The following is a 14,114-nucleotide window of genomic DNA, read 5'->3' on the forward strand; positions in this document are numbered from 1 at the left end:
AGACAACTATAAAATTGCAGACTAGAGGGTACATCCGGAGAAAGAGCACAGAAAATAAAATACTTAGTATAGTATATGCACTCTATGTACAGCTCTTTTTAAAAATGTAGTACCAGTAAACGTTGCAGAGGTTTACAGGAAAAGCTGTGAAGACATTCTGCACAATTTAAGAGACCTACAATGAAATGATGTAGAGTAAGTATGAGTTGCAGAAAGATATCCAGTAATGTACACTGTTTCCCAGAACTGTCAGGTACAGCAATTTCTCAGTCATTGCTCAGAAGCAGTCTGAGATTTCCCATATCTCTTCCCCAAAGATCAGTGACTGAAGGGGTATTTCTTTTTTTGTGGAAAGCAGTCTTAATTTCTTATGTTACATGAGTGTTATAGAAATTCTACCATTCTCTACCATGAAGAATGCATTACACCTTCCACTAAGACAACTGTTTTACTAGAAAACAAGCCCTGTGTGATATCTCTACTGTATATTGCTACCAGACACAAGAAGAAAAGACTTGTCTAATGTATTACACAGGTGTCAGGCATAGCTTATTATGCATGAAATATACACACAAGAGGCACTGAACACAACTAAGCACAGATGTCAAAACAGAAGTTTTTAATATTAACCTCCTTTCAGACATAAGTATATATCTTTGCAAATGAAAGGTTCATGTGTGTATGTATCAAAGGATTTATCCTGCAGATCTGTGCATGTAGCATTCCCACCACCCATGCTTCTCTTTTTGCCTAGACACTCCTGTGCAGCTCAAGCGCATCCATACACACCACAAGACATTTATCACCATGACCTGAAAAACTTCTCTTGACTCTGTGAGTGCCATCCTCTGAAAGAGCTGTGTGCACTTTCCCTCCTCCCTCCCTCTATTCCAAGCTTTGGCAATGACCCTGCTCCTCTGTGCCATGTCTCTCCCATCACAGCCCATGCCACAGCCATATTCCAGGTGACCATGTACCTTCTTCTCCTCCCCATCCCTTTTCATTCTAAAGGTCTATCTCCCCCTTCTCGCTTGTCAGTACCACGGTCCCAACACTTGTAGGTAGGAAGGGACAGGACACACAGCATCACTTGCTGTACCAGCCATAAGACAGACACTGGATTAACTCGTGGGGACAACAAACATACAGAACTCAGAAGGGCTGGAAAGAGGCTCTTTTCACTCATGAATCTTTGGCTGATCCCCACTCCACAGCAAAGAGAACATAAAAAAATGTCCTGTTTCATTCACTGCTGCTAGACTGTCATGCTTCTTTACCTCCATCTGCATTTCTTTAAGAGTGTTTGAAGTGTCAGTCTCTTAGCCTCCTCAGGCAGTGAGGCAGATAGGTACCATTAGCAGTCTGTCAAGTATTAATGCCTGTATGAACCATTCCTTTGATCTATGACAACAACAAACCATTGCAGTAAACCAGTCTTTCAACCAGCTTCAGAGTGTGCCCCCAGTTCCATCGTCTCCCTTTCAATGAGGCCTGAAATATTCCCTGACATTTTCAAATTAATTGGCTACAGAGCTCCTGTTATTACCATATCACCTCCAGAAAACTACAGAAATGCCATCCAGTTGAGTGTGCTTGATCCTGCTTACAATAAAGTTAAAGGCAAAACTACCCTTGATTTCAATGGGGAACAAAGTGACTTTGTAAAGCAAAGGAAAATGTGTATGGCTGTCAACAGCTGCAGCTAACAAGGACTAATCCAGGCCTGGAAAATAAAGACTTCATATTTTAACTAAAACACTTCACATGTTATCATCCATGGACAATCTACTCTGTTGGAAGACACATCACAAAACATGTAGAGCAGCAAGCTGCATTTTGAAATACAGATCACAGCAAGTACTCTTAGAATGCAATCTCAAAACCTAAAAACAAACATGTGATTTGATAGGTTAGGATTAATTTAAGACATAATTAGTTTTAGACCATGATATATGGGTTTTTTCCTATGCAATTATAAGAATAAACAATTTTCATTTTTTCTAAAGAAAACTGGAACATGAGACACTGAAGCACAGTCATCATTATGACACATATTCTGTCTGATATCACTGGATGTCAGTGAAAATGACAGAATTAAAACTTCTTGGAAGTACTAAGAGTTTGAATTCCCCGTTTAAGTATGCTTATTCTTAACAGATTCTCTCTTCATGTATCTACAGTTTCAGGGGAACTGTGACAACAAAATACCTGAAATTTGTTGTTTTTAAAGAAATATCTATTATGACCAACATTTTGAGGATCAAGATTTCCTAATTTGCACTGGAGAATGGTAAAGAAAAACTGACCAATGCTAAATAATGGCAGAGATCAAATCTTTTATTCTTGAAAACAATTCTGATACAATTAAAAGCTTAATACTAGTGATTTTAAACCTACAAGGCATAGTTTAAAGGGTGAGATTTTTCTGTTCCTGGAGAGGAAAAACTACGACAAGTATTTTCAAACCAGACTGCTACTTACTGCTTCATCATTATTTAAAGTTATGTTTTGATTGTATAAATCATAATAAGCTGCTACTATAACTGTATTCATAAGAAAGCAAAAAAACTGGGGAAACTAGGACTAGAGAAAAGTAGTAGTTCTGGTATTACAATCTCTAGTTGAGGAACAAGATTCAGATTTTACAAAAAAGAACACGTGGTGGCCAAAAAACTCCTACATGAGATAAGCTGCGTTCAAGGACTCTGTTTTCATCTAGATCACTGCAAGACAAATCTAAGCCACATATCTAAGATTTCCTGGGAAAATGCTAGCCAATGCTACATGAAATGCAGCCTGGTAGTTTCCCCTTGGGAAACAATTACAGGTATAAAGCAGATTTTCAAAGCAGAAACCACCCATAACAACTGGAGCAGTCTAGTTTAAGCAGATAAAGAAGAGAAAACTGGTCCAGGTTCCACCAACCAAATAGAAACATAAAAGAGAGACAAGCCCTGTGACTACAATCTCCAAAAATTCCTGGAGTTGCACATAGAGATGGACAACCCCTGTGGTGACTGTATGATTGCTGAACTCCACCCATACTGAGTTGGCTGCCAGTGCCAGAACACCTCCAACACAATAATTAAATATTGGGGTATCACACAATCATATGTAGAGGCCTGTACATCTGCTTATGTTACTGTTCAGGGTGCTAATTTACTTCTTTCCTCTTTTACTCCAGTTCAAAAGGGTTTCTAGTCCCATGTTCAAAACGTCCTGCGAGAGCTTTCACAGAAGAACATCTGCAGAGGTGATGGGAAGTATTCTATTTCACTTGTTCACAGACAAAAAGCCATGAAAATGGTTCGGAATGAAGGTTCAAACAATAGTTTCACTTAATTTTAATGAGAACCATTAGTTAGATTTAACACTTTTTTGCTGCCATTGAATCCTCGCAGAAGAAAAGTAATTACAGTTTTTAATACTGCATTTAAAGTAAGGCCCAAAGGAGAATTTTTTTTTAACCTATTTTTCTGGTAGCAAATTCTCTGTCAAGGAAGTGTCTTAAATTCATCAAGGATTAGGTTTTAGGGCATTGCAATGAAAGTCTATGGTTTCAATAATTAGTATTTATGGAAGCCTGCACAAGTAAGCAAGCTGGAAAATTGTCCAGTTCTGCAGGCCTTAAACCTGAGTTCCAGAAGAAAGACTGAGACACAAACATCACCCTGCAACAAGGCTGTGGCCACACAAGCAGCCATGGCCTGACTGGGTGTCTAAGAATGGGACTCAGTTCTGTTCTCCTATGGACAACAAGAACTTCCTACTGACCAATTTTGTGCACAAATCAATGAAATATGCTTTGGTCTACACATACTACTTAAAATTGATGATATTACTTGTTAGATGAAATACTATTCAATTTAACCCTAAGCAGTAAAACTGGAATGTCAGTGACATTAAAACTTGACCAGTGAACAGGCACTTCCCTGAGGGGTTCCAAAGCAGTGTAGGGATTCATTTGTGTGCATACACTGGGTTTGTGTGACCAAGTTTTGCTAGCAGGGGACTACAGGGGCAACTTCTGTGAGCAGCTACCAGAGGCTTCCTCAATGTCCCATGGAGACATTGCCAGCTGGCTCCAAGAGGGATCCACCTCTGGCAAAGGCCAAGCCCATCAATGATGGTGGTAGCACCTCTGGGATAACATTGTTAAGACAAGTAAAACATTTCAACAAGAGGGATGAAAAAAATGTGTGTCAAACAATTAGGGAAACCCCATGATCACTGAAGGAGGGGAAGTAAGTGCTTCAAGCATCAGAGCAGAGATTGCCCTGAAGCCTGGGATGCAGACCATGGTGAGGAAGCTGTGTCCCAGAAACTCTTGGAGGCCCACAGTGAAGAAGAGATCCACCTGCAGCCCAAGAAGAACCTCAAGCCAAAGCAGATGGATGCCTGAGGGAGGCTGTGACCCCATGGGAAGGCCACTCTGGAACAGGCTCCTAGCAGGAACTGAAGATGCCTGGAGAGAAAAGCCCACCACTGTAGCAGGTTTGCTGGCAGGAACTTCAGACTGTGGGAAGAACTCACATTGGAGAAGTTTGGAGACATGTCTCCTGTGGGAAGGACCCCACAGGAGACCCCTTGGTGGAGCAAGGTAAGGAGTCCTCCCCCTGGGGAGGAAGGAGTGGCAGAACAAACATGTGAAGAACTGGTCACAACCCCAGGGAGAGAAGGTGTTTTTAAGATTTGGTTGTATTTCTCATTACCCTACTCTGATTTGATTGCTAAGAATTTAATTTCTCTGAGTCAAGTCTGATTTTCCCTTGACAGTAACGGGTGAGTGTTCTCGCTGTTCTTATCTCAACACACAAACTTTTGTTATATTTTCTCTCCCCTTGTCCAGTTGAGGAGGGGAGTAATAGAGCAACTCTGGTGGGCACCTGATGTCCAGTCAGGATAAGCCCACCACAGTATAAGACCTGCAAACAGACAAAGACACTAATTTAACAAATTTATCACTTGTAACACATTAGCTTAATAGCTACATACTATTCTGGTACTGTTACTCTCAGTATTAGTGATAAACTGATTGCTGTATTTTTCTAACCTTTAACCAGAAGCCAAATGTTTGCATTAAAAACATTCAGATCTGATTCCAAAAGTATTCCTGGAAATAAAAACAAGCAGCCCTCTTAGCAGTGGAATTAATACAGCTGTTTTCCTCCAGAGCTCTAACCTTCATTATCACCAAACCTTTATTAAAGTCCCAGCTTTTTCCTGTCCATTTCAAAGCAAAAAACCCACCTAAGGCAAAGGAAATTATAATCCCAGAGACTTTGCCATCTGCTTCAGCAGGTGACAAATGACTCAACCTGTCTTTCCTCCAGTCCCAACCTTGGGTCTCTCTCCTCTTCCCAGCCCCCGAGGCCTGTAGAAACCTAATTATCTCAAAGACTCCTTTCTATTTCACTTGAAATTGGCCAATGGCTTCAGAAGTAATTAGGGAAGAGACTGACAGACAGAAAGGGCAACCAGAAGTCTGATCATCACAGGAAGATAGGCTATAAAAACATTCTACATAGCCTCCACAGACTGAATTGATTACTCACTCGAGGGAATTTCCTCCTGTGTAGAAGTCTGCAGAAATAGGTGTTATGGTATTTCAAAGGCCATTGGAAACACACAACATAAATCTAATCAAAGTGACTTTAGTGGGAACAGGACCTGATCAAATATGCAACACAACACTCCTCCCTCTCCAGCTCCCTTCTTCCTAATTAGTATTTTGTCATACAGAGTTCAGCGTGTTCTCATCCTTGTGGAAAATTTTGGTTACAAATAACACAAAATATGCTTATATTTTCTGTATGGATTTTGTGACAGATTTCCAGCTTACTAGTAACACTGGTGTGAATTTTTTCTCCTACTTTGAATGAGGCATCAAGTGCATAATTTTTCTACAAGAACCAAAGAAATTAACAGAGGTGAAAACTCAGTGTCATGAAAAATGGACTAATTTGAAATGCAAAGTACAAAAATAATCTCATTTATATTTTTCATTTTTAAATTCCCAATTCAATTAAAGTATATATTCACATAAAGAGTCAGAGATAATGTATTTGACAGAGCTTTCTTGGTGTATTGTAGAATAATTTTTTTCATTATGCAACTAGTTCTGTAAATGGTTTAATATTAATAAAATTAAATATTAATTGACTTTAATTAGACTTTTATCACATAGAGGCTCAAAAATAATGGATTTTTTTCAGCCAGTTTATCTGCCTTAAAGAGATGGACCACATTTTGAGAACATATTTGAATTTCCCAGTAAAATCAAAATATTTGTGCCTGTCAAAACCAAAGTATATCCACACATCATGCAAGAGCAAAGCTGCAAAACACTATGGAAACAATGTACGTTCCCATGATGGAAAACCTGGAAGTTATAAGCGTATTTGTATTTTACCAAAAGAAATTATAATGCCTTTCATTTCAGATTTTTTAAAAGTTCTTGAGGTTTTTGCTGACAACAGCCAGTACAGCAACCAGAAATTTTAAAGTGGCATCGAAACTCTGAAGGCACACATAGTTTCCAATGTCATCAATCTTATCCAGTATGGATAATAGCTTGTGCAGTAGGTATGGATCAGTACAAAAGTGAATTCAGCCTAGGCCTCATCTTGCATGTCTTGGATGGAATGGAAAATGAGGCCTAGGTTGTTAAATTCAACAGGCCTTGAAACAACCACTGTCCCTTCTAAATACCTGAAGTTAGATGGAAAGCACCACCTTCACAACCTTTCAGTTAAGTGATATCGCGGGCAGAATGACAATTATCAAATTTCCTATTAAGTGCTCCCTTCCTAATAACCTGGACAATAATATTGGTCAGTCGTGCTGGTTTTTAAAGCATGTCTCGATTTCTGGTGGTGCCCTTAAGCACCCCTGTGTTTTTCCAAATGTATAATTATTCCTTTATATATCTGGCAGATAATAAGCAAGTACAGAGAATTGTTCCTTCAATTAAACTGGTGCTGGAAATAGAGACACATGTAAACAGGAAGAGAGAATCGTGCCAAAAATTAATCTCTTTCTTAATTTCTCCATTAAGATGTAACTGCAATCCCAGCCAATATTTATGTAGTCTAATTAAAAAGACATTAGGAGAGCCAGGGCTCTGGCTCACAGCTCCACCTCTCCTCCAAGCACTTTCCCATATCTTGCAGCCATTGCTGGGACCACCAGCACACATTTGAGAGTCTGCAGGAAGAGCCAGGGTTTCCTTCCTGCTGGCAAGCTGGATAACCACCATCCCTTTTGCACCCAATGATTTTGGTGGATCTGTTGGCTGTTCTGCCTGCCAGACAAACATGTAAGAAAAACTGCACAGTTCAAAGTACATTCTTTACATACTTTGGTTATCACTAGCATTAAAGGCAGTGCAAGTGCAGTTATCACTAGCAATAAAGGTAGTGCAAATATGCAAGGCACAGATTAAAGAAAAGGGATTGCAAAATGCTTTATTTTGGATATAGGGAAATGCTTTTGTCTGGGAAATAGCTTTCAGTATAGGTTACACCAATATGTGCTGCCTTATAAAAAGTAATTGCTATAGCTTATTTGTTGCTGTTTATTTTGCTCCAGAATTACACTGCAAAAGGATATCTGAAAAGTTTTTGTCTGTTGAATCCTAAATAAATCCCAGGTAAAAACTGTACAGTAACAACTGTACAGTAACAACATTTGGCATAGGAAAATCAATGGATGTTTTTGCCATAAATAACTCTTTTTATTGAAAGTATTAATTCTATAGGTGATAAACTCTAATTAAAGAATAAAATATTGCTGTGTGACTTTATACATACTACATAAAGCATATGTGTTATAGTGATCCCTGATAGACCAAACATAATACAAAACTCACACTGGAGATGATTTTTTAAGTGGTGGATTGATAACAGCCCTCTTCCCTAATGAAGGACTCAATCCAAAGCAAAAGGTTAATTTGCTGTTCTCTGTCTCATCTAGAGAAGAGTTTTTAAAAGGCAGAAATAACTTGCAGAGGAGCCACCATGTACTAGAGCACTAAGATATTTTGTAACTGGGACCTTATTTTGATTGCGTTATAACATTTTTTTTGGCTGTTTCTATATTTCCCTTCCAGTTTTTATACCCTGCATTGAGATTTGAGCACTTTTCTATATTGGTTGTACAGCTGAGAGAAAATGGTGCTCTGAAATACCAACAGGAGCGTGACTTTACTCTGTTGACTATATAGAGCATATATAGGGAAAATAATTTGAAGAAATTAGATACTTAAACACTTCTAAATAGTGCTTACACCTCCTCAAGGATTAGGCAGGGTCCTACACTCCTGGTAGCCATCAAGTCTTCAAACTGCTTAGAAATACTGGCACTTATCTTCAATGCCTACATTGCAACTCAAAAGCCTTATCTGGAAGGACAACTAAATGCCCTTACAGGTACCTACTGCTGATTTCCATACACTAAATTATGCATCTGGTTTGATTTCCCTGAAGTAACTCATGCTAGATTAAAACAGAAACAAATTTTTTTCTAATAATGGCAATAAAGGAGAAAGAAGTGTCCAGCCAGAAATTTTGTTATAAACTTAGTTCAACATGCTTTCCATCCAGGATGAGCAGAGGGGAGGTGGGGCAAGGAACTGAGGAAAGACTTTCTCCAATTTAGGAAATGCTTTTTTCCCTCCATACATATAGGAGAGTGGCAGAAACTGAACCAAAGCTGCAGTTAAAGAATTTTCTCAATAAAAGATAAATGATGTATCTAATAGAGAGCGCTTTGTGACAGGTGTTTGACATCACTTTGGTACACCTGAATACAGCTGCCCACACAAACTGAGGACCAAGACTCCCTTACCTTAACCACAAGACCACCCTGAGGAAACAAAGCATCACAGTCAGTTGAATATGCTGAAGCAAGTAATTTGTTTTCTTCCTGCTGCTACATCAGCTACCTATTCATGGCAGGATTCTTGGAGGCAGGAATGTACTTAACAGAACATCCAGGATCTCCTGTGGTAGTGTGTGTAAGGGTCCAGATTTGTTAAAGACACTTAGCTAGCAGTGAGAGAACCATTCATTTAAAACTTAGGAAAATCATTACCACAGATGAATTTTAAAATTCTGCAAATGCATTCCTTCTGAGGCCCAAGTAAAGTACAGTTTTGCTCATAAGTTAAACAGGTATTATGCACTCTGCTTTCCAAAGCAAACCCTATTCTCAATCTTTTTCATGCCTCTTTGGCTATTAAACATGCCCTTCCTCTAAAGCCTTTTCACTTGAGCAAAAGTGATGGGATGGGGGGATATTTCATTCAGTTTGTTAGTTTTCTTTTTTTTTAGAGTAATAAAAGAAACTGCCAAATACTTCTGATGATGTACTTACCTGATGCAATAGCTGCAAAATTCAAATGACTGTCATATGAAATGTCAGCTTGTGAACAGTTTTCATAAACTAGGGCATTCAAGGATTACTCTTTACCAAAGAGTCTTTCTGTGATTCTTCATCACATTTTGTGAATCCATATGCATGTAGAATATCACCAAGCTTGCAGCTTGACAGAGGTGAAAGAAGTGCTGTTGGACACATCCACAAAGATTCTCAGTTGTCATCATCAAGAGACTTCTTGTATTTCCTCAGCAATTACAGCACTGCTTAATTTGCACAGAGGCTCAAATGCCTCCCCAGCAGAACTGCTCATGCCTGAGGCTCTCTCACTGGCTACTGTGTAGTGCAGAACTTTAAACAGAAAGGAAACATCCTCATGAAACTGGAAGAACATAATGCCCTATGACATACATGGCTGCTCACTGAACTCTTCCTCTTCACAGAATTCATTTGGATGATTAATAAGAGAGGAAAATATAGAAGCAAACATTCAAACAAAAGCCCCAACCATATCAACATTTCACTGACAGAAATGACACTAGATAAACTTCAATGCACATTCTGGCTCTCTTAGATAACACACAACAATTGAGGAGACTAAGCTGTGCAGGAGGATGCATTCAGCAGCAGTGTGTTATGCATGCACATCATCTCACAGGTTCCTCTAGTCAGTGATTAGTGCCATAGTCATACATCCCTGCATCTCACACATTAGTGTCTACCGTGATGGCTGATTTGTGCATCGTGATGACTCAGAATTAATTCACAGTTAGAAGCTGCAGGTTTCAGAAAATGCCTTGTGAAGGTGAGTGGTTGATGCATTCTATGCTTTGCCTAGGCATGGATACGTGCAACTGCAGTGTTACAGCTGTCTGCTGCTCCCAGGACCTCCTTGCTAGGATTGTATAATCACCACATCTTCATTCCATAAGAATTCTTGGGCTGGCCACACAAAAAAAAAACCCACACTCACATCAGATGGATGCTTATCAGGTCACAAAAGAAAAGAAAAGAAAACCTTAAACAACGAAAGATCACTTCAAATGAAGCTTGATTGGGCGTATTCTTGAAAAGGTGCTCAAATTACCTGAACCATTTTGTTTGATCTTAAACATGGACCAGGGGCAGCTGCAACGAGCTCCGAGCTTTGGCACATTCCATTATATGAATGGTAGTGAATTTATAATGGAATGGTATGGATGGTTTTTATAATCAGAAAAACACACTGACCTTAACACTACACAGGTGGAGCAGCATAATGACCCGCCAATTGTAAGCGCATCAATTCCTGGGGAAAATTCAATGAGGTTAACTCAGCATGTATCCCGCAACCAACATAAGCGACATTTAAAAATACTGTTTTTCCACCAAAGCCTTTGACAACATTTTATTACTTGATTCGTTCCACTGTTCAGTATCTAGTGTACTTTATCCATGTTAACAGCATACTACGTTACGTTCCAGTAGAGCTGGACATTGTCATGCACTTCAATGCTGAAATACACGCATTTTAGAAACTAAGAACAATGTTAGGTACAATAAACTTTTCAGACTGTGTGAGATTAACCATAATATCCATTTAACTTAGGAAGAAACTAAAAGAAAACAAAAGGCTTCTACAGCGGAGTTTCATTGCAAAATCCTCACACTGAATGAGCTTAGATGGGTGCCAGCTGACCAGTATTTCCTCTTCCCATTAATTTATTGACAAACATGGATATTTCAGGGACCAGTCACAAAGGAAGTAAATTTCAGTGTACCATACTGGAGCGGACCAGATATCCAGTCTGAGTAGTCCAATATATAGTTTGAATAGTCCACGATTAGACTACAAAATACTGTGAACAAGATTCTCCTCCTTCCTTACTCAGGCCTCAAACAGTTTTGAAACATCCACATGTTAACTACGCAGAGAGAAACAAGGAAACGAAGAGAGAAACTTAAGCCTGAATCAGGAAGAGCCAATCGGCAAGGACAGAAGGCTCTTCAAACATGAAGTAATAAAAGTTTAAAATACAATTAAAAAACCAAAAAACACTCACAACTCAGCCACATGAGCAACATTTACAATGCCTATACTTCAGCCCTTCCTTCTCTTTTGTGATCTGGGCATGCTGACACTTTATAGCTTCCCTACAGCACTAGCAGGGAAAGCCCTTCAGCAACCAGAGTTTGATATCCCCATCTCTTCACATCAGACAGGTCTGGAGACTGTTGGCCCACCCTACTATTCATCCCCACCATGAGTTTCTACTGTGCACTCATCAACAGCTGAGAAACCTTAAAACAACATGATCGACACCGCTGCTAAAACTGTCAATTCATCAAGAGCACAAAAATGAAGAAGAGAAGCAAAAGTTTTGGATTTAGGAAGACTCTCAACTATTCAGAAACGTTCAACTGAAAAAACAAAACAAACAAAACAGTGCCATTTGATTATACTCACCTGTTATTAAAAGACTTTCAAAAGTAATAGCCACGAAATTAGACAAAATAAAAGTACACATTGCTTTGTCATCTCCCTCTGTCTTGCATAAGCCACTAAATCTCATGGACATAATCCATTTTAGTCCCAAATGTACCAACTGCCCATAGTCTGGTGGCCCTTTGCTTTTATTAAAGAAGCATATTTACACTGGAAATAAAGCAGGGTGATCCCAAAGTTGGGCAAGGAGCCACATCATCTTTAAAGGCAATCTCAGAGAAGTTAATCCACACTTTTTTCAGCTGTCTGGTAAAGGCACACACAGCAAAACTCTTCCAAATAGCTGAACTGTAAATCCTCTTCTCACAACCAGCCACCATGAATTTTCTACAGCCACACAGAAGCTGGTTTCAGACTTAGTAGCTTAGTAGCACATAAAAAAAAAGTAATAAACTACATTATGCCACATACAGTGGAGACATTCCATTCTCTACTTTCTGTGATTTGGGATAAAAGTACAGGCACAGGTCTCTTCCTAAGCCAGTTCTAATGCAGCTTTCATAGAAAGTTTCATTCCCAAAGGCAATGTGAAAACCCCACAGCTTCACTCTTGCCTCTAGAGCCAACCACAATACACCAGCAGCTTATGCAGAGCAGGGATGCTGCAAGACCACTCTGGAAGGAGGAAGAGTTTCCAGACTTGCACCCCATCTGCCTCCTGCTGTGCCAGACAACACAACTCCAAGGTATTGCAACACATTTTCTCACTTCTTCATCCTCAAAGCATCTCAGCATGACAAACCTCAGTTGAAGTCACTCAGTTTGTGAATGGCAAGCAAAAATAAACCAGTGTGCATATCTACCTAAACTGCCTGGCTCACATATCATGCAAAACCTATGCTGAGTCACAGAAAGCATTTTTTGCACAGAGGCAGAAGGTGTTGTGATCCCTTCACACATTTAATCCAGAAAGAATGACATTGCTCAGGTTTTATGGCAAACCTGACAGAAAGCCCTGCTGCCAGCACCCCAGCCAGCCAGGAACACCCCATGGGCAGCGAAGCTCCAGTGCCACGCTGCAGTCAGGGCTCTGTCCCTGTGCTGTATTCATCCCCTGCTCCAGGACAAGAGGCAGGTGTGCCTGTATGCATTCAGACTTAAACAGCAACAGATGGGAGAACTGCTATCTTACATATGGATAGATTATCTCAGGGGTACATTTATATTAAATGACGTGCTTCAGAATCATAATTATAATTGAAGTGCACTTCAGGTAAATTGGAGAGCCTATGATCATAAAGACTATCATTGCTTAGATGAACACAGTTTTCTGGATTTGTTTGTTGCTGTCTCTGGTCACCCATGAACTCCTGTCTTTACATCCAGATTGCAAGTTTCCTGGCACTTTAGTTTGGGTTTCACACGGCTCTCATACAGCATTTGTACATCTCAGTCCATGACTGGGTCTGCCAGTTGCTATTGCAATGAAAGTCTAAACAGCATTTATTTCATTAAATGCATATGCAAACATATCATCTCAAGGGCCAGGAAAACCTGAATTATTATGTTTAGAACCTGTGTGATAAAGAGGTAAGAGAAACAGACTAAGGAATACAGGAGAACACAGGAACTCTGCTGCTTGTTTTGAGACTACTACAACCTGTGTACACATTCATTTTCTGTCTGGGAACAAGAGTTTGTCAACAAAATCAGCCCCAGCTCAGAGGATGAGTAGTTTCCTCTTAGATCTCCACATGAGATTATCATGATCCAGAAGAAAAGTAGGGAGAGCGGTCCACTCAGCAGTGAAGTCTTCTTAAGCTATTTCTTCTTCCAGAAACAAAGCAAATTGAAGTGGATTCAACTGATGTTTACTACCTCCCTGATTTCTGTTTTTATCTCTCTCACCTTACCTAACACATTCTCTTTCCTCACTTGTCATTTAACATTAGGGGTTCTTGCTTGCTATTCAGCCCTGATAAGCCCAGCTATGCCTCAGTCCCCTTCCCTCCAGTTTTCTTATCCATCTCCTTAGCTTCTGTTAGTATTCCATCTTTTCCTTCTCCCCCTCCACTTTTCATTTCCTTCAGGTTTGTTCCCCTCCCTACAGAAGCCACTGCTAATCTCTGCAACTGTTGCCTGATCCTCCTATCCTGCCTTTTAAGTAGTCTCTGCGTACCCTTGTTTTTTTTTCTGTTTATCACACAAGTATATTAATATAATCTTTATGCATGCCATGTCCTGCCTGAAGCAATCTTAAGACTAAGATCCTGCTGGTAGCTGCCATCTTGCTTCAAATCCCTTTCTCAAA

The 14,114-nt window shown here is 39.7% G+C and overlaps 1 protein-coding gene across 7 annotated transcripts in view; it reads right to left on the bottom strand.

Annotated features, from left to right (window-relative positions):
* Window positions 1-14,114, bottom strand: part of HECW1 (HECT, C2 and WW domain containing E3 ubiquitin protein ligase 1) — a 254,267-nt gene that overhangs the window by 176,461 nt on the left and 63,692 nt on the right. The window contains exon 2 of one of the 7 annotated variants that reach the window (XM_054273220.1): window positions 10,609-10,666. The exons of the other annotated variants lie outside the window; for them this stretch is intronic. Coding sequence (XP_054129195.1) covers window positions 10,609-10,635 — 27 coding nt within the window. The 5' untranslated portion in view covers window positions 10,636-10,666. The remainder of the gene's footprint in view (window positions 1-10,608; window positions 10,667-14,114) is intronic. 7 annotated transcript variants of the gene reach the window in all.

This window comes from Melozone crissalis, unplaced genomic scaffold, assembly GCF_028551555.1.
Source record: "Melozone crissalis strain CALT ecotype California unplaced genomic scaffold, PUWL_Pcris_2 ptg000016l_1, whole genome shotgun sequence".
NCBI classification, from domain to species: domain Eukaryota; kingdom Metazoa; phylum Chordata; class Aves; order Passeriformes; family Passerellidae; genus Melozone; species Melozone crissalis.